General features: G+C 32.7%; 3 protein-coding genes across 4 annotated transcripts; 2 read left to right on the top strand and 1 right to left on the bottom strand.

The window, feature by feature from the left end:
* The first annotated feature begins 2,304 nt into the window (after nucleotides 1-2,304).
* LOC122605685 lies at nucleotides 2,305-7,611 on the top strand. Its single transcript, XM_043778639.1, has 15 exons — nucleotides 2,305-2,630; nucleotides 3,093-3,187; nucleotides 3,307-3,420; nucleotides 3,523-3,627; nucleotides 3,757-3,828; nucleotides 3,905-4,017; nucleotides 4,131-4,265; nucleotides 4,494-4,562; nucleotides 4,691-4,778; nucleotides 5,253-5,324; nucleotides 5,404-5,504; nucleotides 5,646-5,763; nucleotides 5,927-5,986; nucleotides 6,409-6,519; nucleotides 7,103-7,611. Exons 1-15 carry the CDS (start codon nucleotides 2,522-2,524, stop codon nucleotides 7,211-7,213), a joined length of 1,473 nt encoding a protein of 490 aa, XP_043634574.1. The 5' UTR covers nucleotides 2,305-2,521; the 3' UTR covers nucleotides 7,214-7,611.
* Nucleotides 7,612-14,174: 6,563 nt separating this feature from the next.
* On the bottom strand, nucleotides 14,175-15,044 carry LOC122604774. Its single transcript, XM_043777642.1, has one exon. It carries the CDS (start codon nucleotides 15,042-15,044, stop codon nucleotides 14,175-14,177), a length of 870 nt encoding a protein of 289 aa, XP_043633577.1.
* A 4,438-nt stretch (nucleotides 15,045-19,482) lies between these two features.
* Nucleotides 19,483-24,353, top strand: LOC122605661 (nudix hydrolase 13, mitochondrial). Of its 2 annotated transcripts, none has more exons than XM_043778617.1 (6): nucleotides 19,483-19,666; nucleotides 19,838-19,932; nucleotides 22,067-22,163; nucleotides 22,726-22,809; nucleotides 23,617-23,766; nucleotides 23,829-24,353. In XM_043778617.1, the coding sequence occupies exons 2-6, from the start codon at nucleotides 19,901-19,903 to the stop codon at nucleotides 24,078-24,080; spliced, it is 615 nt and encodes a 204-aa protein (XP_043634552.1). In that variant the 5' UTR covers nucleotides 19,483-19,666; nucleotides 19,838-19,900; the 3' UTR covers nucleotides 24,081-24,353. The 2 variants fall into 2 exon arrangements, with proteins under 2 accessions (XP_043634552.1, XP_043634551.1); XM_043778616.1 differs by having other exon boundaries at nucleotides 19,484-19,666; nucleotides 19,838-19,928.
* Nucleotides 24,354-25,629: the final 1,276 nt, after the last annotated feature.

Raw genomic sequence — 25,629 nt, forward strand, 5'->3', positions numbered from 1 at the left:
GTATGGATACCATACTCGTAAAATAAATAAAAAAATCACAATTTTATAAGACTTAGTTGCTAGTTTTTGTAGAGCTACTAGTGCTTAGACCCCGTGCGATGCACGGACAACCCTAAATATTTTTTCTTAAACTTTATTTTAAGATTGTATCAATGAATAAATATAACTGAGTTGGACATAATAAAAATATTCTTATGAGTTGATTAATTTAAAAAAAAAGAATGCTAAATATACCTTGGGATTTATTAATGATACACGAGGGCTTAAAATGCGTACATTGCACGCCGGAGAGAAATTATAAAATTGATTGCCCATAGTAGGCGCATATAAGAAGGATTATGTTGGTTACCTATATGTGATAGGTATTATGAATTTCCCCCTACTTTGATATATAGACCCACGTGGATGCGCTATAACCTTAAAAAATTTCTTTAACACATGTTCAAGCATGTATGTAGCGAAGTAAATGTACTCCTATTACAACTAATGACCATTTTAAAAAAAATTAATGACTTAAAATGCATAGAAATATCTTATTTAGCACTATAATAAACCAAATATACCTCATAATTTTCATCACAAATTTGATAGGTTGTTCTTTGTATAAGATTTGAAATTTGTTGATCATTCATTTTAACTCCAATAGCACCAGTAGCATCTACAATCCTAATTTGCACATTAAACCTACCAAAAAAAAAAAAACAGAGATACAATTTTACCACATAACTTAATGATTATAGAGTTTTAATATGAAATATAAATATATACCTAGGATTGATGAGAACTCCTTCCTTGTTACATGAACAACAAATCCACATTTTGTTGTCCCTTAAAGCATCAATAATGTCGACTGCATCCATGTAGAGATCGGTCAACTTAACTTCTTGAGAACAGTTCACACATTCTGTTGAATACCATAACTGGTCGGTTGGAATAAAACCGATTGTTGCAACAACAACCACTTTATCAAGCTGTCAAAAATGAAAATGTTTATACATTAAAATGTTAAAAAGCTAGTTATAAATTCGAAAGAAAGTTATGTTAAAAAGTAATCTAATCAAAAAAGAAAAATTCACAAACAATGAATACTTACATATTCGTCCATCAGGATCATCTCAATACTACCTATGTTATTAACATCTCCATATAGAGGTTGCTTCCATAGCCGCAAATTCTAACCGTTATCGTACATGGCTTATTATTTGGACGCAAATTTCTAATTGACACATGGTTTAGTGAAGCCATGCTAAAATTGATCTATTATGTGTTTACGTTTTGAAATGCCTTAAAACTGAATCAAAATGGCCTTATATAGACATTGACATGCAAGGAAGTAACCGCCACAAGCAAGACACAAACGGTTACATATTCAAATTTTCGAAAATTTGAACTTCTTGAAAGCATAACTAGTCCGTTTTTGAAAATTTGAACTTATTATAAAAGTAACTAATCCGTAGACCTTCCAAGGAGCAATATTGTAATGATTTTTGGGCTTTCTTGTATTTTTAAGCATGCTACATAGACAATAACTAACAAATTTTGAAATGAGATTTATATAATGTAGGGATCATGTAGTTTTTGTCAAACTATGCTAAAATATGTCAATTTATACTGAGTATATGGTATCCAAATAAAATGTTGTTGCTTTATTATATAAAAAAAATGCAAAACATCCCATGAATAATTTTTAAAAATAAAAATCAAAGAAGCACGTTGTAACAAATATATATTTTGAAAGAAAGAGAATCGACATAGTAATGTCAATATGAGACATCCATGCCGCATGTTGTTGTATGTCGATGTCCCATGTTGATATATCTTTGTCGATCACACTCATTGCCAGTATTCATTTAATTTAATCTATTGATATCATTTTTTTTTCTTTTTATCGTCACACTGACTTACAATCATCTCAATTAAGCCACATAAATCATTCACGAATTTTGAGTCATGTTAATAATTTCAAATTTTGTAGATTATAAATGCGGCTTAGCTGGAATGACTATGCATCAATTGGAGCGATTAAAGCCACATGTTTAGAATCCGGTTACAACATTAATATTTCTACAAACAATATAAATACATGTTTATTACGGAATATTTCCAATAGTAAATATGTACTTATATTTCTAAAATTATTTATAAAAGTTATATAAAACAACTATGATAATTATAAAATACACAAAATAATATATACAAATTTTATTAATTAACTTATTTATTAATATAAAATTATGAAGAAAAAAACACATATAAATATGTGACTAACTGACCGACAGTTAGTTTGACTCCGTCTGACCAAAATTGGGAATCAAGCAAGCACGTTATCTGCCTGTCGTCATCCTCCTCAATTCCCCCTCATCTTTGTTTTCTTATTTTAGTTCCCTGCACCAATAAAAAAAATACCAAAATACTGCATATAACTCTCACCTCGCTTCATACTTTTCTTCTGCCTTAGGTTTTACTCACTCACACAACCAAAAAAAAAAGTAAAATTAAAATCACACAAAAAGTAAATAAAATGGGAAGCGCCAGTAACAGCAGTAAAAAAGACGTGATTCGATTGGAGCGTGAAGCTGTCATTCCTATTTTAAAGCCCAGACTCGTTATGAGTCTGGCCAATCTTATAGGTAATTATTTTCTTTCTGCAAATTTTCATAATTTTTACTACTGTTATAATTATACTACTTGTTTTATTTTTGATTTATGTGAACTGTAAATGATTGGCAGAGGGATAATTTAGGAATTGAAACCCTAAGTCTGAATAATTATTAAGTAATGTTGTGTTTCAAATAGTTACCTTAGGAGTTTGTTTTACGGGTACCCACTAAAGCACACAGGGGTGCGTTTTTTGCTAGTGTATGAGGAACCTGTTGCCCGTAGAAACCGCTTCAAAAGTTTCGACTACCAAAACCAGTCTGTTTGATTAGGGCCGCTGATTGTATATGCCACGTTAACTATTCCGTCCACTTAAATTGGCAACTAGTTGTTGGATCACATGATCTTATAAAATAACTTGTGAAAAATTTAGTGAATTTTATTATTTTATGATGTGGTATACAATAACGTTTAAACAAGGTTTGCTATTGCAGAACACAGCTCTGACCGAGCAGAGTTCTTGAAGCTCTGCAAGAGGGTTGAGTACACCATTCGAGCATGGTATCTTCTTCAGTTTGAAGATCTCATGGTACTATTTACTTTTAGCAACTTATGCTATGCAACCCTTTGTGGTTCATAAATTTCGAGTTTATGAAAGTCATAAAGTGTTGTTTTATTTGTTTATTTATCTGTTTCTTGCACTTGCAGCAACTTTATTCACTCTTCGATCCTGTACATGGGGCTCGGAAATTGGAGCAGCAAAACCTATCAGAACAAGAAGTTGATGTTCTCGAACAGAATTTCTTGTCATACATGTTCAAGGTAGTGTGGTTACGTCAAAAATGGATCAGTTAACTTTTACGTCTTCAACTTAGTGAAATGATCAAGTAGTTTTATCTTTAAAGCATAATTTCGTGACTGCAGGTGATGGAGAAGAGTAATTTCAAGATTGTTTCTGATGAGGAGATTGATGTTGCACATTCAGGACAATATTTATTAAATCTTCCTATCACAGTGGATGAATCAAAGGTTTAGTTTAGTGATATATTGCTTAAAGTCATGCAATTTAAACAAGATTTTTCATGATAATGTCAGATGTTACCTCTATTGTCATATCCACTTAAGTTTTTACTTTTTGCCCCCCACCTCTAAATGAAGATCGATAAGAATCTTTTGAAGCGGTACTTTGAAGATCATCGTCATGACAACCTGCCCGACTTTGCTGATAAGGTATAGATGTTGTATATCCTTCTTGATGCTACTATGCACATCATTGTGATTTAATAGAGTATCTTGCTCTTTCTAGTATATAATATTCAGAAGAGGCATTGGAATTGATCGGACTACTGATCTATTTATTATGGAGAAGTTGGACATGATTATATCACGGCTATGGGGATGGATTATGAGAATAACAAGGCAAGTTTTCTCTTAAGAAATCAAATGCCCGAATTAAGTTACCTACTTGAAATTCTGGATGTCTTATTTTCTATCTTGAGAGTTCGTTGTTTTATAATAAGTTATGCTTGCAGGTTAGGAAAGCTTTTTTCTAGAAAAACCAGTGTGCGAATTAAGAAAGACCCAAAGAAAGTTGATGATATTACAAATGAAGAATTTCCGGATGATCTGTATGTTGAGCGGATCCGGATTGAGAACTTGGAGATAAGGTCGTGAGCTAAGTCTAAATTATATATTCCCATAAATGTACCCAATGCATCTAAAGCAGACAATAAAAACCAGTAAACTACGGTTACAGTATTTCTATTATTTGTTTTGCACCTCTCGTCTGTTATACTTTTTATTGAGCTTGAATAAACTCTAGTATGGTAGTCAATTGTTTGGAGTAGCTACTAATGGTTGCTCATTTACCTCTTTCTTCATTTTCGTGTAACCAGTCTAAGGAAGTTGGCGAGTAAGATCACAATCCAAGAACCTACATTTGATAGGATAATTGTTGTGTACAGGTACTCCTTTTTTATTGGGTGTATCTGTCAATCTCTAACTTGGATACAAAATTTATTAATAAGCGTTCGTATATGCACAGTTATAATTATGTTATTTCAAAACGCAATGTGTCATCATTGATATGCAGACAGGCAAGCACCAAGGGAAAGAAGGAGCGGGGAATCCACGTGAAGCATTTCAGAAACATCCCAATGGCTGATATGGAATTAGTCCTAGTGGGTGCCTTTTATATGTGTCTGTGTTAAGTGTTAACATATATTTATTGTTGCCAGTTTGGATTAATTACGTGTGAACGGGTCGATTTGGGCAATATACGGGGTCAAATGGTGAAATGGGCCAAACCAACAAAATCAGCTGTTAGGTAAATAGATCAAATGGATCAGACAGATTAAATAGGTTGGTAGTGGCTCACTTGTATTTCTAATGCATACAAACTTCTAATCTTTTATGCAAAAAAGATGGACTAATATTGTTTCTGCAATATATTTAAAACACAGATTCTTATTATAGTAATATGGTCAAAGAGTTCTCAGCGTCAAACCTACCTGACTTAAATCGTACTAAAATTACCTGTTAGCTGCCCACACAATTTGCCACCTGCGTGAAGCTTTTCTTGTTTATATAATTTGCCAGTTGGATTAGCTCTCCCGGTTGGATTTTATTTTTAAATTTGATTATGTTATTGACAGCCAGAGAAGAAAAATCCAAGTTTAACTCCAATGGACTGGGTGAAATTCCTCATTTCTGCTGTACTTGGGCTGGTCAGTTGTTTTTAATCGATGGCATTTTTTACTCAGTCAGATACATGCATACAGCAACCAACATAAATTGCCTTTACAGGTTGCTGTTGTCGGGTCTGTTGAGACACCTCAAGCTGATTTTTGGGTCATGTTTGCCGTGCTCTCTGCAGTTGTTGGTTATTGTGCTAAAACATACTTCACGTGAGTATCATTGTTCTTAACTTCGTATTAAGTGGCTAATTGTTATTCAATTATCTGTCTTGTAAATAAAGACCTGTTTGAAAGTCTATTTTTAAAATTTTATGTCATGAATAGTTAGCTAATGATTACCATATGTTGTAGTTTTCAGGCAAATATGGCTGCTTATCAAAACCTAATTACACAATCCATGTATGACAAACAACTGGATAGTGGAAAGGGCACTCTTCTTCATTTGTGTGATGACGTGATTCAACAAGAAGTAATTGCTCGTCAAACTTATTCGTTTTTGTTTTCATCTCCGGAGGTTTATGATTCATATAGGGGTGGGAGTTGGTTATTTCTAGTGTTTAGATGTTGCGTATGATTAATTTTTGAATTTAGTGTATCTATTAAAACACAACCTATTATAAATCCATTTGCAGGTAAAAGAGGTGATTATCTCTTTCTTTATATTGATGGAACAAGGCAAAGCAACGTTAGAGGTATTGATATTTTAGGCATACATGAATTATTATCCGCAAGTTGTTTTATCCTTACATTCGAGTTGGCAAAATAGTGGATGGGTGATGAGTCAAAACATGTAGTTTTAGTATGGGTCACAACTCACAAGGGTTTGATTTAGGCCAGGCCAACCCAAAACACTTCTTTCCTGAATTTTGAACAATTTTGTAAATACTTCAGTATGATTACAAAAGGTATATATCATTTCAATAATAATCTATTCATCTTTGAATTAAGTTATGACTTGTAGGAGGTTCTAACCAGTTCTAATTAACCCAGTTAAAAATAAAACATTACCCAAATTGGCTCATTTATAATTAGATGGGTCGAAAGTACCACCTCCAACTCATATGCTATGCTATTTTAAGATATACCTAGTTGTAACTCTGGAGATTTATTGTAGGATCTTGATCTGCAATGTGAGGAACTAATCAAAGAGGAGTTTGGGGCAGACTGCAACTTTGATGTGGATGATGCAGTCCACAAGTTAGAAAAGATGGGCATTGTCGCTAGGGTGAGATTGCATCTTTCTTTCTTTTTTTTGTTCTCTTCCATGCAAATGTGTTACTTAATATTCTTCCTTTTATGCATGGTGCCTCCGGCTACTCTAACTATCAAGTGTACCCCATCTTGGGTTGGAAATAGGTTCTATCTTTAATGGGTCATGTGTGTCAAACAGGTCCAAAGTAAACAAAAGTGTACTTTTAATGCGTAAAGCCTCCATAATCATCTATACTTATATATATTTATATATAAAGATAAAGAATATATACCCTTGTTGAAAAGTTGGAAAAATAAAAGATGCGAAATGACTATCTTACCCTTAATGAATTAAATTACACCATTAATCCCTTATCTTTAAATTATCTCCACTACCCCCTTTAGATCAATTATCTTTACATCAATTACCATTACCAATCGCCGCCGCTGCCACCCCCACCATCACCAAGGGTCGCTGCCACCACCACCACATCATCACCGCATTGTGTGGGTATCATGATAGTGTTATTTAAAGAACTATTCCTATTGTATTTATTACAACTATTGCAATTGTATATGAAACAAGTAAGCATAAGAAGATGCTTATATTCATGTAGGATTCAATTGGAAGGTATTACTGTGTTGGTCTCAAGCGTGCAAATGAGATTATTGGTACCACTACAGAAGAGTTGGTACTCAAGGCAAGCCAGGAGCATGGTGGTTCATGATGTTGCATGTCCCGTCTTCTAACTTTCTACATGGAGGCCTGGATAGTGAATTCTACTTGGGTGTGGTGTGCAATTTGTTTCCATTAAAAAAGCCTTGTCTTGTACCAGTTGTATGCGATATGTGTTGTATCGCTGTTATAATTGCACTGCATGATCAAATTACAGGTTGATTGTTCTCTCCCCTGCTGCCACCACCATAGGCATTGCTGCGGGTGGTGGTCGGTTCCAAACGTATTCATTGTACAATATAGATTCATTTGTACAATAAGTATTGAAACAAAAGCTAGTCATAAGTCATTGTTTAAATCCATGTGTAGTTTGTAGTATTGTAATGCATATAGCATTAGTATAACCATGGTTGTGCATATAACATAGTTCTAGTGGAGTTATTTTGGTTACTTTGTACAGAGCAAGCCTTTCTTTCACTAGAGGTAGCCTGGTCTCACTGCAAAGATTCATAGTTTAAGACTTTTAGTATCGAGTGGTGGGTATCCATCCTAACTAATCCACATGAAAATTAGTTAATTTTAATAGTACTCTTGACATACTATAAACTACTGTATTTCATATTAGTTGGATTAGGAAATCTAGTAAAAGACGAGAGTAAATACCTGCGCGTTACGGCGGTGAGTGTGATAGCCAATGCCTTAACCATCGCCCTCGGATTTAAAAATTTGTCGAAAGTATATCGATGTACGGTTTTTGAGATAAAAGATTCTGAATGAATTGGAGGAATATATGATTTTTGGAGGAGAGAAAAAAAAAAGATTGATTAAGATTTGAGGAGAGAGAAAGGGTATTATAGTTACTTTAGGTAAATATATAATAGATGGGGGGGGGGACATTTTGAAGAAATACTTAAAATTAATATTGAAAATTTAGAGGAAATCCGTTTTATAATATAGTATAAATTAGGAATGAAAGTTGTTCTCATTACGGAGAATGTAACTAAGTATAGGTTCTACAGAAGCATACATGAGTGTAAGAGTGTTCACAAACTCATGTTTTTAAGCAACTGTATTACGAGTATTACTTTAATTACCAGTCTTTATACAATCATACTTAAACTCACATATCAAAACTCTATATTTGTAAATTCTTCTACTAGAAAAGATAAAATTTTAATGTTAATAATAACTTTAGGGTTAAGTAAAAATGTTTAAAGTTCAAATGAATAAGATATGGATTCTACTCATTTGCTCTCTTAACCTTCACCTTTGATTATCATGTAAGTAAGTAAATAACTGCTCAGTGCCGTTTTCCGCGGGTTTTGAGCCCCAATACCTCGATGGTGTATGGGGGAGGTTAAGATGTAGGCAGACCTTACCTCTACTTAAGTAGAGAGACTGCTTCCAGTTTTTACCTAAATGGTGGAAAAGACCTTCCAACCATGTGTCTGGATCAAAATTTTAGATATGTTTGTAGGCGTACAAAATTAGTCTCGTTCATCCTTTTCTCGACAAATATATAATAGATGGCATCATGTGGCAGATTGAAAATTGAGAAACAAAAGAAACTTTTGTCCCTTCTTACGAGCTTGGATGATCTTACCCTCTTTTCGAATAGACTAATCCCAAGACGACTCGTTTTGTGAGCTCGGAGTTTTAGTGGTGAATCTTCGTGGTCACTAGGGGGTTTATGTCAAGGTTATAACTTGTGACCTATACATTGAGGGGTCAAAACTCAAAAACCACCACCCTAGTGGCTTAAATATTCTTGTTGGTTTAAGTATTTTTGTTGATTTTAGCTTGTATTTTCGCTGATATCTTGAAGATTTAATTTAAATAGTTGTTCGATGTTAATATTAAAGGTGAAGAAGATATAAAGTTTACACACAGAATTTTCATGTCGAATATTAACAAGTTATGGATATTATATTATAGTAACTTTTGAATATATCTATCAGTTACAAATGTTTGCGTAGGACGACGACTATCACATCTATTAGTCTTTTTCTAGCACGTACGCAATGTGGATGTAATAGTCAAAATGATACAAACTATATTGTTTTAGTTTTAATAAAGACAAGTTCAAAAGGTAATGGTTTTGTTACTTTTGTGTAGAAAAACCTAACCAACTTCTAGAAGTGTAGTATTATGTTTAGGAAATTTAACTGCGAGAAGTTATAAAGAATAGTAATAAGTTTTTAAGCTACAAAATGGTAAAACTTAAGTCATATCACAATACAAGTATAAGTTGCATCACAATACAATTAGTTTAAATTCTACTTTGATAAACATATTATTGAGTATAATTCTAGCATATTATTGAGTACCTATAGATTAAAAAAGAATGTTTATCATGTTTGTTAAGTACAAAATTGAAGAAAGCGACCATATCTTTCAACCTGCGTCTGACACATAATAAGGTTGGGCGTGTCGAATTGGTTATGGAGTAAAGCTTGGATCATGGAGTTTCTGATGGGATGGGCCTATCTTGTAAGTTTTAACTCTTTGTGTAGTATTCTATATACTTCTTTGAAATATATTATTTTTATATATGTTGTATGAACTCAATTTTCTTTGTCTTTTTCTTCTTCGTTTTTTTTTTAAAGTGGGAAATTTATATTTGAATATACACCTTGTAGTCATATTATAATTATATTCGACAAAATTGTTGAATAGATAAGATGTGATATTATTCGGCTTTGTGAACTTTGTGATATTGATGTCAGGGTACCCAATGACTCTAGTTGCAAATTGTTTAAACTTCTAAGAATAAGTTACAGGAGAATTTTAAAGTTTAAAACTAGGGGTTGAGACAAGAGGCCCCGAAAAACACAATGGTCCAGATGAAGGTGTAAAGTTACATGCAAGTAGTGTGAATCACACAATTGAGATAGAAACAAAGATTATTTTTTCCTAATCTTAATTTTTATTTTTATTTTTTTCATTATCTTATAATGAGGAGAATTATTAGACTATTTTATTATGGAAATTAATCATTTCTCCTATTCCATTAATATATTTTGCAGAAAACCGTACGAATTCCTAAATTATGTATTGAATCATATGTTTTTAAAGTTCATCTATACGTAAAACTTTTTAATAATGTATGTTGCTGAAGAACTTTTGTTTCAAAACCTTTAAAATAATCTTTTGTCAACTTGTAAACGAATTTGTTAGTTTTCGTTCATATATGAACAAATGGCTAAATATAAGGTTTTAAAACTTATACTACAACATATATTTTCTTATAATGTTTCATGTGTAAATGAAATTTAAAAACATGTGATTCAATACATATTTAAGATTTCTCATAGTTTTTGCTAAAAAAGAGTTCTCTAAAAGGGTCTTTTATATATTGCATTTATTATATTATTCGTTCCTAATCTTACTTCTTGAAAGAGGATTAATCGATTCCTTAATTTGAAAAAGGTAAATCATTTTAAATCACTAAGGGGGTGTTTAGTATTGCGATTACAAAACAGAATCAGCGTTTTCAAAATAGATTATGCGTTTTCAAAACTGCGTTTTGAAAAAGCAGGTAGGTACATGCTTCTCCAAAACTGCGTTTTCATAGCCGATAATCACTTTTTTATATAAACACTTTTCTAGATTATTTGCGTTTTACAAACGCAATAATCAGATAATCACTTTATAACTCAATCCCAAACACCCTCTAAGATAATAATATGTAGATTCTATTAAATCTCTTTTTTAGTTCGATCTCTTAATTTTTCGCATCTTCTTAGGCCATTCTACTAAAAACATTTTATCATGAAAAATGAGCGGTTATAAGTGGACCAAAACGACTAACAAAGTAAACATTTAAAGTCTAATATAGTCCGATCATCACTAGCTTTAAAGTTACCATGTACAGCATTCACGTTATCCAGATATAATGGATAAGCTACATTTCTACTATAATATAATTCTTCTTATTATTGTTGTTATTATCTAAAAAATATCGAGTCATTAAGTATTTGTTGTTCTAATCTGTTTATTCCTTTCGTCTGAATTTAGAAAAAAATGTTACTTATCTCTTATATAAATAAAGGAAGATTGTGATGACATAATATTTTCTAAAAAAATCTTATTTGGCATCACTAGACTTTTTCTTATTAATTATGTATTTTTTATCTAATTAATTTATGACATCATCTTTTGAATTTAAATTTTTAGTTCCTTCATTTAAAAGTTTTTAAATCTTTTTTAAGCCTAATATAATATAAGCCTAATGTATAATAACATTGCTTACTTGCCTTTAAAATATAGACATTTTTACTTGCGATATATTTTTTTATGTTTCATTATGATCATAAACATGTACATAAAACAAGATTTTGATGACATTCATTACGTTTTAAGAAAATCTTATTTGGCATCATTAAGCTTTTTCTTATTAATTATTTATTTTTTATCTTACTAATTTATGACATCATCTTTGAATTTTAATTTTTAGTCCTTTCATTTTAAAGTTTTTAAAACTATCAAGTTTAATGTATAATAACATTTTCTTTTATACCTTAAGGGTTTTTCTATGTTTCATTATGATAATAGACATGTATTTATGAAACTTGTTTAGAATACCTGAATTAAACCCGAATTAATTAGCTAGTTTAAACTGTATATATCAATTTGCTTTAAATTCATTGTACCTTACAAATCTCTATATCTGTATTATTTTTAAGTATAGTAGTTATACGGTGAAGGAATAATTTTGTCAATAAATTGACAGTTTTTTAAGACTAACAAAACAACGGCTAAGATTACAACATAAAAATGATAAAGGTTACACGTAAAATGATAAATGTACTTAGCTCTACTTACAAACTACTCCGTATAACTTAACTTGAGAAGTTGTAATATCTAGTTTTTAAACACTTATTTAAAACCTTATAATTTATACTTCTATATTATATTATAAATAGAATATTTTAAATGTTAAAAGTTATATGAGAAAAATGTCTAAAATACCTTTAATGATTATATTACACTATTAGTTCTTTATTTTTTTAAAATAATTTCATTAACCTTTTACATCAATTACTTATACATCAATTATCAACACCACTCGACGCCGCCTCTACCACAAACAGTCGTCCCCACCACCACACTCTCGCCTCCACGAACACCGCCGCATTACGCGGATATGATGCTAGTAATTTCATAACCTTTATTGAAAAATTAAAAATGCGAAATGATCATTAAAAAAAAATGTTGCCCATAAAATACGTTTACATTATTCTAAAAAATAATTTATTTTTAAATGTCAAACGACAATTAGTTATTTACATATTTTTAGAAAATGAAATGATAAACACAACACTAGGCTATACTTAATTTGTCATGATAGGTTTAAAAATGTTGTACATTTTAATTAACCACCTCTTGAATATATATAAAAATATCATAGTACAATAATATAATAAATGTATAAACAAATTAATTATAACCCAAAGGCTATGTTTAACATAAAGTTTACATTAAGGGATGATTGGTACTCCAAATGATTGTTCATTTAAAAATGCGAAAAAACAACAATATGGGTTAGGAATACTTGTAAAATATATAACGGGTTCTTTTACGATTAATAACAAATTCTTTCACGTCATAAACATCACCTTCTTATTGTCTGGGTATCCTTCAATTCTAGTGTTGATGATATGTTCGAACGATCTTGTGTACACACTGATGTTGTTGTCATCTGCATTAAGATCTTCACATGTTGTCTGGCAATATCCCTCCTGTGCTCATAATGTGTACACACATATCCAATTGATTTTCTTATCACGTCGTTCCAAAAATAGTTGACTCAAGTAAACGTGTATGTGTACACTATATATTCTTATTTTATACTCGTATTTATTTATATTTAGTAGTTTATAGTTTATGATTACTCATCTCTTTGTTATTTAGATATTTAAGCTATAAACAATAACAAACCTTTTCAAAAAAATAACATTTTATAAAAAACGAGATATGTCACCCGGACGTTGCCCCGGGAGACATTACATTTGTTAACGATTTAATAAAAAATATTATTCAAGAGATAATGTGCCATAAACTTTTTTGAAAGAAACACGTATTATTCAAATTATTAAAAACTGACATTTGTCATTTAAAAAATGAACTGTAAAAGTTTTGTGTGAAAGTGAAAGTCGTTCACATAAAAGTTTAGTACTAAAAGTGTAATAGACTTAAATGTTGTGGTGAAAATAAAAGAAAATCAAAAAGTATAAAAATTTGGTGCTAAAAGTATAAGGGGTTAAAATGTTGTGGTGAAAATAAAATGAATAGAAAGTTTATTATTCCTTACAAGTTTTCCCGTACATTTCTTTTTAATATATGTGTTAAAAAATTTGTTGCTAAAGTGTAAGAGGTTAAAATGTTGTAGTTAAAATAAAAGATTATCAAAAAGTAGAAAAATTTAGTGTTAAAAGTGTAAGGGGTTAAGATATTATGGTGAAAATAAAAAGATTAAAAAGTTTACTAAGAATTATCAAAGTTTTGTTCTAAAAGTGTAAAGAGTGAAACTATTGTGATGAAAATAAAAAATAAAATAAAAAGTATACTATTCTATACACGCTTTCCCGTACCTTAAAATAAAAGAAAATTAAAAAACTATAAAAGTTTAATGCTAAAAGTGTAAAGAGTTAAAATATTGTAGTGAAAATAAAAAGAATACAAAGTTTACTAAAAAATATTATAGTTTATTGCTAAAAGTGTAAAGATTGAAAGTTTTGTGTTGAAAATAAAAAGAATAAAAAGTTTACTAAAAAGTATTATAGTTTAGTGCTAAAAGTGTAAAGATTGAAAGTTTTGTGTTGAAAATAAAAAGAATAAAAAGTTTACTAAAAAGTATTATAGTTTAGTGCTAAAAGTGTAAAGATTGAAACTTCTATGTTGAAAGTAAAAAGAATAAAAAGTATATTATTATTAAAAAAATATTATAGTTTAGTGCTAAAAGTGTAAAGATTGAAAGTTTTGTGGTGAAAATAAATAGAACAAAAATTTTACTAAAAATTATAGTTTTCCCGGCTAGTGTGCCCCGGCTTCCCACAAGTGTAACAACCCTTGTCCGCCGCTCTACAAACCCCCGGATGATTCTTCTTGCATTGACGACAAAATGAGACATTTCTTTTATTGGAGTGGTTACCGGAACTACCCTCTTGTCTAGGCCGCTTGCTTGGAGAATTTGCATCTTCATATTTTCTTTTCAAAACACCTTCATCAACTCTTGACATCTCAATCTCATGATCCCGGGCCACATTTGCCAACATGGAGAAAGACTCCATTTGGCGCAAACTAATCTTCTCCCGAAGATTCTTCCTCAACTTCAAGTAAAATTGCTCTTTGAGCAATTGGTCATTTTCAAGGAATTCTGGACAAAATTGAGCCTTGTCCAGGAATTGAGCTCGGAATTCATTCAAGCTCATGTTGCCTTGACAATCATTGAGGAATTCACTCCTCAATTTAGTTACCTCGGCCTCCAACCGAAATTCTTTGAAAAACATGTCTTTAAATCCGGGCCACTCAACATTATCTAGTGCTCCCTTCTTGATAGCCAACAACCCATCCCACCATCTTTTTCCACCACTTCGAAGCATCCCCACCGCAAAAATAACCTTCAAATGTTCGGGGCATTGACTAGTGCGGAACGCCCCTTCAATTTCCGAGATCCATCGAGTACAAACAATAGGATCACGATCACCGTGATACTCAGGTGGGTGACACACTTCAAAATCTCGAAAGGTGAACCTCTTTTTATAGATTCTTTCTCCGGTCACTTCCACCTCCTTTTCATCTTCGGTTTTCTTGCCTTTATCTTTGGCATCACGCTTCTCGAATTCCCGTTGCACATTGATTGCAACTTCTTCTTTTATCATTTGAGCGATGTGATCATTCACCGCTCCTTCTAAGGTTTAATTCAATCTCTTGAGCAAGATAGGAGTATACTTTTCGAGTGCCCTCCCAATTTGATCCGAGATATCCATGCTTTCCTCATTGAATACGGGTTCTTCTTCGTTTTGTTCGATTTCTTCATGACGGGGTTGCTCTTCCACACTATAATAAGAATAGATAAACTAATTTAGGCACACAACCTATTTCTCCTCACGAGCTATGGTCGAAACCTATAACTTTACACAAAACCGTTCCAAGGTTTGATGCCGTTAGTTTATAAATCTGTTAGTATTCCAACCACAATAAGGCCGGTTTCTTATTGTGCTTTAAATACTAGCAAGTGGATAAACTAGCATCATCAAACGCATCTTTCGGTCCCATATAAAATTTCGATCACCTAAGGTCGAGTCTCAACTAAAGTTTAAGTCTAGGCACTCTCTACACGAGGGAATACCTAAATCCCTTAAATCTCGGCTCTGATACCAACTTGAAAGGACCAAACTCGATAAAGATTGAAACTTATGTGGTGAAAATAAAAGAAATAAAAAATATACTATTCTTTACACTTTAAAAAATATTATAGTTTAGTGCTAAAAGTATAAAGATTGAAACTTCTGTGGTGAAAGTAAAAAGAATAAAAAGTATACTATTACTAAAAAATATTATAGTTTAGTGCTAAAAGTGTAAAGATTGAAAGTTTTGTGGTCAAAATAAATAGAACAAAAAGTTTACTAAAAAGTATTATAGTTTAGTGCTAAAAATGTAAAGATTGAAACTTAAGTGGTGAAAATAAAAAAATAAAAAATATACTATTCTTTACACGCTAAAAAGTTTAATAAAGGTATTATAGTTTAGTACTAAAAGTGTAAAGATTGAAACTTCTGTGGTGAAAGTAAAAAGAATAAAAAGTATACCATTACTAAAAATATTATAGTTTAGTGCTAAAAGTGTAAAGATTGAAAGTTTTGTGGTGAAAATAAATAGAACAAAAAGTTTACTATAAAGTATTATAGTTTAGTGTTAAAAATGTAAAGATTGAAACTTATGTGGTAAAAATAAAATAAATAAAAAAGTTACTATTCTTTACACGGATTACGAGACTATGTTTTAAATAATATTATAATAAACATTTTTACATGTTTACTTTTTTTTAACACAATGCTTTAGGCCTAAATGAGTGGTGTTTTTCCACAATAGGACTTTCGTTATGTGACTTCATCTCATTCAGAAGGAAGCCACTCAAAATGGGACAGTGAAACTATAGTGGGAGAACTTGCGCCATGTGACATATATAATCGTTTGAATACTAGAAAAATGAGAAAGGGAGGTGTTAGGCCATCTCCAATGGTATTATCAATTTGCCAAAGTAAACTGATCACCTCAGTAACATGCAGACAAACTATTTCAGCACACTGAGTTTATTTTGTCTCCATTTCTACATATCGTAACTTAATTTTTTTTATGTCACATCATTATTCATATTAAGACTATCTCCAATGTGGATGTTTTTGGGTGCCCTTAGGTGCCCTTGGATATCCTTTGTGGTTGAAGCTTGTTCAAAACTAAAGATTTTTTTGATGCATGCCCTTACCCAAGGGCATGCCCTTAGGTGTCCTTACTTATACTTTTTTTTTTTTTTTTTTAGTGGAGTTAAAGTATATGTAAGGATGTTTGTATGGTTGGAGATAAAATTATAGGATTTTAAAGATTTATAAGGATTTGTAAGGATATGATGTGGTAGCTCAAGGACGCCTAAAGGCGTCCTTAGCATTGGAGATAGCCTAAGTTAAATAGCCAATATAACATAAGTGGGCTCATATATGGTTTGTTTTTAATTTGCTTGAATGCAAAATGAGCCTATAAACTATGTAGCAAACTGAAATGCAACAAGCTGAAATCCAGTTGTCCATCGGTTTGCAAATTAGCATGGGATATAAATCGGACATAACCTTAAAGGCGTGTGGAGAAAGTCGCCTAGTATAAAAATTAGGTTTGGGTTTTTAAGCGAGCAGGTATTCTTGACGTTTAGACTAAAAGGAGTGGGGGCAATCCCCTACCAACTCAGATATCGACATGTGGCACTTTACAATGATTGGAGGCATTCCCTTAATTTTGGGGCATTTCCTTGGAGTGGAGGCATTCCCTCCAAGGGCATTCCCTATTTATTTTTTTTAATTAACTTTTTTTTGCAATAATGAAATTAAATATAAAATATAAATACATAATTTGAATATTAACGGATATATTGAACAGTAACGGCTACTTTTCAAATTTATAATTTTTCACCTATAAATACCTTCACCCTCTCATTCTAAAAACACAACTCAAAATTTCATAAAAATCCACATACCACACACTATAACCATGAACTTTGGGCGAGGGAGAGCACGAAATGAACCAACCCATCCTATCGGACAACCGCAACCCACACGAGGCAAAGGACGAGGAAGAGCACGAGGGCAACCCACACGAGGCAGAGCACGAGGCGGACCAACTCGTACCCCTGTTTAGTCACCCATTCCAGCACCTGTTCAACCTCGAGTTCAACCTGAAGGACTGCCTCGTCGTCTGGATTTCATCATGACGGCGGAGTTTCCAACCCGCGTAAACCTGCAATCAACAGACGACTTCACTGATGAAGAATTGAACAAGATATGGGATTCTACCATGGCTCAAATCGAAAGCGGACAACTTAGGCCATGTGCTCCAGGGTAGAACCGAATCCACGGTGACGGGAGACCTGAAGGATACGAGATTGATCCTGGTGAAGAGTACGTCAACGATTTTCAATCGGAAGAGGAAAATTATCACTACGAATACCAGCGCTGTAATGACGGTGACAGTGACATTTCATCGACCGATTCCCTTTATTGCTTGCGTACCCCATAATTCGTGTTAGTGTTTAATTTTTATTTAATGTATTTGTGTTAAGTACTGTTTTAATTTTGTGTGATGTGTTTAAAATAAATATAATGTTTCGTGATTAATAATATATTAAATAAACAAGTTAATCGCATATAATAAAAAGTAAAACACACATTAAAGCACATTTATACATTAAACAAATAAAACATAAATCAAATAATAAAACATATATTTTATTTTATTTTAAACATACATTAAACACACATTTAAACATAATAAAACATACATTTATTTTAAAGACAAACAAAACGTAAAACTGAATAACATAAATAGATATGAAACTAAGACATCTTTGATAAAATCACATCATAAATCTTGGACTAGCTCGTAGCAATGCCCACTCCGGGAGATAGAAGAAAATCAGGATGCGTCATACGATACTCCTCTAAAGCAACTTCGACACGCCTCAGGTTTATTTCATTGTTCAGACGAGCATAGATGTGCTCGAACTCGTGAATTGAGTGGCGCATCTTCCGCCATTTTCCTTGCACACTCTCAAGGCTCCTTTGCTCGCCTTGATGATTTTTGGAGATTAATAAAGACTTTCCTTACACGGCTCCAAATGTTCTTTGTTGTTGGAAAGCCTCTACGTTTGGATCTTCGGCTACGTCAAGCTAAGTTCTCGCTAAATTAATAGTCTCATCTGCTGTCCAAGGTCTAGTCATTTATTGTTTGAGTGTATAAATATTAAGAAAAGAATGAAAAGAATAAGAAGATTTTGGAGATAAAATGAGAATTGATTTGTTAAATGGTAATGTATATGTATATATAGTGTTTAAATTTAAGGTTAAAAAAAAATAATAAAAATAATATGGCCTTGGGATGGGGGAAAACAGAAAAAAACAAAACTTGCAAGCCCATTTAGACGCGTTCAAAATCGGAAGGGTTTGATTTTTTTAACGGGCGGAACGCCCCCGGGACCGATGTCAGGCGTTACGGGGGCGTTTCCGGATGGTATTTACGAAAAGGAACAGGCTACTCCGGACGGTCTTAGTAGGCAACTAGGTTAGGAGTCTTCACATAGTTCGCTCCATTCGCTTTAACCTTATAAAACAACAATCGAAACATCCAATCTACGGTCATATGAGTTTACTTTATTCAACCTTTATGAAATTTTTTATGTGTATATTTTTTAATACGGTCTTGTTGAATACAATTTTAGTGTAGTAGTTAAGGTATACAAAATAATTGTACACTTACTATAAAATTTAGGGTGAATTTTTGATATAGATATGCACGTTAACTACATATTTTAGCGTTGTATTTAACATTATTCATTTTTTAAAATTATTAAATTATAAATTCATTGTCTAATATATCGTTATTATATGTATCATTTTGTACATACTACATAGACATTAAACAAGCATTATACAAAATCAATGTATTTTTGTTTCTAACCAACACGTCATAATAAGTAATAACTATATTTGAAGGAGTTTGTATATCATGAATTTCTTATCTTCGTGATGATACAATAAACAGTACGCATTTTTAATTCAAAGGTCCCTCCCTCCCTCTATATATATAGCCAGTAAGTAAGTATACGCATTTATTACTTTCATAATTTCGATCTGATGAAAGTTTCACTACTCGATTCTTCAATTTTTGATCATCATCATCAACAACGGACCGCCATGTATTTCTCGCTCTTTCATTTTCCATCCACACAATAATTACGGTATTTATAATTATTATATTCTTGTATCTTATTATTATTCCCTCCCCCTCCTTTTTTTTTTATAATTATAATTATTATAATTTATTATTATTATCATTATGTTTATCATTACTTACGAATTACAATGAACGATTGAACGAACGAATGATATATATTTGATGATTTTGGAAGGAATCATTGGCTAAATCATGTCGTCATCAATTGTAGCGAGAACTGGGCGACAACTTCAGCGTTATGACAACAATCTTCGCCTTGTTTCTGGGTAGGTATATATATATATCTACTCTGTAATTTTTATTTTTTACCATGGTTAAAATTTCAATGTATGTTAATCATATTTTAATTTAACTTCGTTACTAGCTAGTATTATATTTGGTTTTCACATTATTACAATTAACTTCATCCACATTTTGTTCCCATTAGCTTAAATATAGAAATCACCATTCATACGAAAAATAAAAATAATATGTATATGTATATATATATATATATATATATAGAAATTTGATGCTAAGGTAAAAATACAAAGGATAGTAGTTGATAATTGTTTATTGAATTGAGATCGTTTCAAGCTGAAACCGAGTCCTCTTTGGTTTGTCACCAATGGCGGATTTAGGAATTCGTATTAGAATATGCAATATCCGTTTTAATACGTGTATACGGTTTGCACTCTCTATCTACACTATCCTTTCCCCAAAACCCGAAAAATTAACACTGATATTTTTCTTTGGAGGGTGTGCAAGTGCATACCCACATATTTCTATAAATCCGCCCCTCTTGGCACTTATCAAATAAAATTGGTGGTGATTTGTAGACCGATGCTTTTAAACGTATACATGAAATTTATGCATATACATATATATTGACATGATTTTAATTGGTGTACACATTGAAAAGGTTGGGGGTGCAAATCATGAAAATCATTGATATTAATGATAGGAGGAGGTCGTTTTGGAAGCCTCTTTTAAGCCTGTCTACATCGTACCTCTGTCCTACCTTGCTCCCCAGCGGGATTTGTTATTGTTGTTCCTGTATTTAATAATAAGTGATTCGAAATTTGTAAATAAATATTCGTGTTTAATTATAGAAGATCCAAGATATAACCCGTCACGATTCTATATCCTCCATGTCCCACTTAATTAGTCATACCTTTAATTACATGTTGTCTTTAACTCATTATTGTTTTTTTCTTTCTTTTGGACTTTATTGGTCCTACTAATAATACTATTATAGCTTGATATCGAAAAAAGAAGAAGGTAAGTTTATACTTTATATCCGATGGTTATTAAAAAGAATTAAGAAGAAAATAATTGAAGATATAACAATAGTTTTTGCCATACAATATGAGTGATGAGTGATGACTCACTTGCTTCCTTATCCTTCCCTCACAAGGGCCTACTTTGATTAGTATGGGAAGAAGAATTAACAATGTTAGGTTTTTGACATATGAGGATAACTATTATAGAAAAATTGTATACGCTCTCTAATATGACAAAACATAATAAAATTATAGTTTAGATATTGCTTACTCAGACAAGAAAACAAGAAAGGTTGATTTCTTCAATATTTAAATGATGGGCATTCATGCTTGGAAAAAATGAAATTTAATTACTATTTTTTGTTGAAATTCTGCAACTTTTTTGTGGAAGAACTTTTTCTTAGATATTGCACTGAGTGGATATGTTATTCTAGTTTATGTATGTATGGTACTGGGTACTTTATAAAAAGGTTTAGCAAGTTATAAAAGTTGATACCTTGTTCAATTTAAGAGTCTTGATGAATTAACGTAATTAAAGTGATAGGATGAGAGCTTAAAGATTTATATTTTGTATCTGTTTACACCTTTTTCTTGTCTGGGTAAAAGAGAAACTCAAAAGCAGATTGACATAGAATTTTGGATGTTACTTTGTTAAGTAAAGAGGGTAATTGCGACCCATTGTGTAAAAGTTGGTCTATTTTATTATAGTTCTATTTGCTGACGGGTTAAATAAAAAATAGCTATAAAGTAGACGGGTCAAGTAAGACACACGATTTAGACGTCACTTGTATGTTGTAGCTTACTTGAGTCTATGCAGCAACCTGAATTGCTATAATCAAATTTCTGTCCAAGTTAATTTACAGGCCAAGCTGACCCAACCTGTTTAACCCTTTAGCCAACCTGCTTAGTTTGACACCTGTAACAACCAATATCTGGTTCAGTCTTTTATCTAGTGATAAATCCTTTCATGCCTGTTGTCATTCTGTAGAATTAGCGTGCAAGTACAGAAAGTTAAGCCACGTACATGTAATAAATTGCTATGTTTCTTTTTGAGATAATTAAGTGCAATGACCCTTAGTCAACCTTTTGTAACAGATCATACTATATTTAGTGTATGCTTACTATCAACATCTATACGGCAGGTGTATCCCATATAGACTGGCCAAGACTAAAGACCAGAACAGAATAGAAGTATTGATGGTATCTTCACCAAACCGTGATGACATGGTATTCCCGAAGGTAGAAATTTTGTACTTCTTTAACATGGTTACTTTTGAAAGTAGAAATGGCGAGATGGGCGGGGCATGCTTATTTTGATAAGGGTTGAAATAGATTTGGGTCAAAGCATGTGGCTTATCAGTGCAGTTTTCGCCAAGTTGGGCTGACCCACAAACACTTTTTTCCCATTGTTTTGAGCATTCAAACTTTATCATGTTAAAAACCATTTTTTGAAAATAACTTTATTTAATTCATTTAGCATAGTGATTTACGAAAGTTTATGCATTTAAGAGGGTGTCTGGCATTGCTGATTGGAGTACATTATCTTATTATTACGTTTGCTAAATGCAAATAATCAATAACCAGTGTTTGGAAATAGACATGAAAAAAGTTATTATATGCATTTCTAGAGCGAAATCTCTCTAATTGACCAGTTTTCTTTCTGGTCAAATACTTAAGCATAATATATTTAACCCTTGCGAGATAAAATATAACCAAGTAAATGTTCAAAATTGCTACACTGATTTGATGGCCGTATGAATATGTCTTGAACCTGATGTCTTTCAATGTACCAATTCCCCAGGGTGGATGGGAGAGTGACGAAACTGTCGAAGAAGCTGCATGCCGTGAAGCTTTAGAGGAAGCTGGAGTAAGAGGAAATCTTAAAGTAGGTTGTGTGTGCTGTATGCTTATTCTTTCAAGTGCTCAATAATTTTTGCCAGCCAAGTAATGCATGTTACTAGTGTGCCCCAACCTGACATCATTGATCCTTTTGCTTTGTAACAGTTGACCATATTAAACTATACACCACTTTTCTCCCAGGAAAACAACCATCTAAGGAACTGTTTGGATTTGTGTTTTGGAACTAATAATAGTGATTTTAGTTTTTAATGCTTGGATAAACAGATTCTGCATACGATTTTCTGCTACAAATTCAGTCACATACCAACTGCTACAAAGTTGATTTATAAGAGTTGGATTCTATACCTATTCAACTTTTCTTAAACCTAATGTAACGGGACTTTTCTCCCAGATTACGAAAATCTCACTCTCTCTTTTTTTTTCTCACCTAATGTCAGCCCTTAAAACTTCCAATTAGCTGATCATTAGAGCTTAAAAGGCTGAAGCAAGTCCAGACATGAAGTTTACGCCACCATTCTAGTAGAACTGGTTATCTGATTATATGTTTATTCAAACCACTGGGTAATAGCCCAGTGGCCTCCAGCCGCCACTTACCAGGGGGATAATGGGTACGAGTCTTGCCAAAAGCAAACTTGAGATAATCAGGGGATTATTAAGTGATTATTAAGTGGTTGAGATTCACCTAGACACTAGCCTGGCTGGGGGATTAGTGGGTACCAAATGGTACATGGGATCAGGGGGTCTCCATCCAATTACCCCTTTTTTATAATTCAACATCATTGTATTCAAAAGGTAGCCTAAACACCACCTAAGTCAGTTTTTTGATGTGTAGGGAAATCCCCTTGGAGTGTGGGAGTTTAGAAGCAAGAGCAATGAAGCAGCTTGTACCAAGGAAGGGGGATGCAAGGGATACATGTTTGCATTAGAGGTAACTGAGGAGCTTGAAGTGTGGCCAGAGCAGAAAAATCGAAGCAGAAAATGGGTAAGTATATAGTGACTTTTTCCTAATTTGAAACAAACATTTACATGTGTAATGGGCCACAGGTGGTGATTGATGAAGCATTTGTATTGTGTCGCTATGAGTGGATGCGCAGTGCACTAACGGAATTTGTTAGAATTTTGGAAACGGGAAAACACAAAAGTGAACATGAGACTATCATAAAAACGAAAGAAGATCAGCAAGTGACACAAGACGATAAAGATTGCCAATTAATGTCAACAAGTTGCCATGTTAATGGACCTGTGACTATGAGTACTTCCTATGGCATCATGCTACCCGCTAGCATTTTCTTGTAGCATGTGCATCCAATGCTTGATAAAAGAAAAAAACATCACCCCACTGGTAGACGAAGTGGGTTTGTGAAGGAGTATAAAGAAATGCTCCTCGAATCTCTAATTGTTTCCCTTGCACATATATTTAGAGATGTATAGCCCATTAGAGAAGATTTAGTTGTTTAGAGGTGTGTCTTGTGTGACATAAATCTGTTTTTCAAAGTTTAACCAAGTTGTAAAGTTTGGGTGGATTACTTCGTAGCATAAATTTGTGAAATGAGAATTCTTCCTTTGACATGGTCACTTTATACCGTCACATTTCCATATTATGGACGTGGGATATTTAACTTGCATTGTGATCTTGTTTTCAAGATTGAGCGTACACTAATCTTAATTAAAAGATGGGGCTCTTGACCACTTTGATTTTGCACTTATGTGCTTAACTAGAGAGGAACACGGTTGCATTTGTGACTGCATTTTTAAGACCACCATCGTCGACAGCATTTGGTTTTTCTTTCCCGCATTTCGTTTCCTTGTGCAGTTTGAGGTTGGTATGTTTCGAATGCATTTCCAATTACTTACCAGTCAACTTAGACTATCTCCAACGGGGATGTTTTTGGACGTCCTTGGGTGCCCTTAGATATCCTTTGCGGTTGAAGCTTGTCCAAAACTAAAGATTTTTTGATGCATGTTCTTACCCAAGGGCATGCCCTTAGGTGCCCTTATTTATATATATTTTTTGTTTTTAGTGGAGTTAAAGGATATGTAAGGATGTTTGTATGGTTGGAGATAAAATTATAGGATTTTAAGAATTTATAAGGATGTGTAAAGATTTGTAAAAATATGATGTGGCAGCTCAAGGACGCCTAAGGACGTCCTTAGCATTAAAGATAGCCTTAGTAGTGTGTTCTTGGCAAAAGTTCAATATGTGATTTGTTCGACTACTTGATGGAATCCATTTCAAAATTAGAGGTGGGATATTGACATTTGAATCATGCTAATATATCTTTCTCTAATTCCATCTTCATTGCATGACGACAACGACAACAATAACGATAACGATAACGGTATTCAATCCCGGCATAAGCCGGAGTACGGGGGAGGTATGATGACCTTACCCCTACATAAAGTAGAGAGGTTGCTTCCAGATCCACCGAAGTGAAAGGGACCTCCGGCCCAAAGAGTGTAAAAAATAGGGTTAGATCCACCGGAGTTGAAACTTTAACCGGATGAGAAAAATCTTGATCTCAAACTCTCAATCTCAAATACACGATCTGAATTTCGAAATCATAGGCTCAATCTCCGATCCAAGATCCAAAAGAAAGAGCGGTGAGAGGTGAAAGAGCAGAAGGTGGAAAGAGAGAGAAGCAAGAGAAACCCTAAAAATATTGAAAGATTCAAGAATGCTATTTAATACAATATTTGGTTGCAAGATCCATCTTCATTGCATCTTGTAACCAAATATTAATAGCATTCTTGGTGATGTTACTCATAATTTAAACAACCCTAAAAATATTCTTCAATTAAAAAAAATCCTTTTTTTTTTATTGTTTCGGATTTTTTTTTGAAAACC

The sequence above is a fragment of the Erigeron canadensis genome, chromosome 6 (assembly GCF_010389155.1).
Source record: "Erigeron canadensis isolate Cc75 chromosome 6, C_canadensis_v1, whole genome shotgun sequence".
Lineage (NCBI taxonomy): Eukaryota > Viridiplantae > Streptophyta > Magnoliopsida > Asterales > Asteraceae > Erigeron > Erigeron canadensis.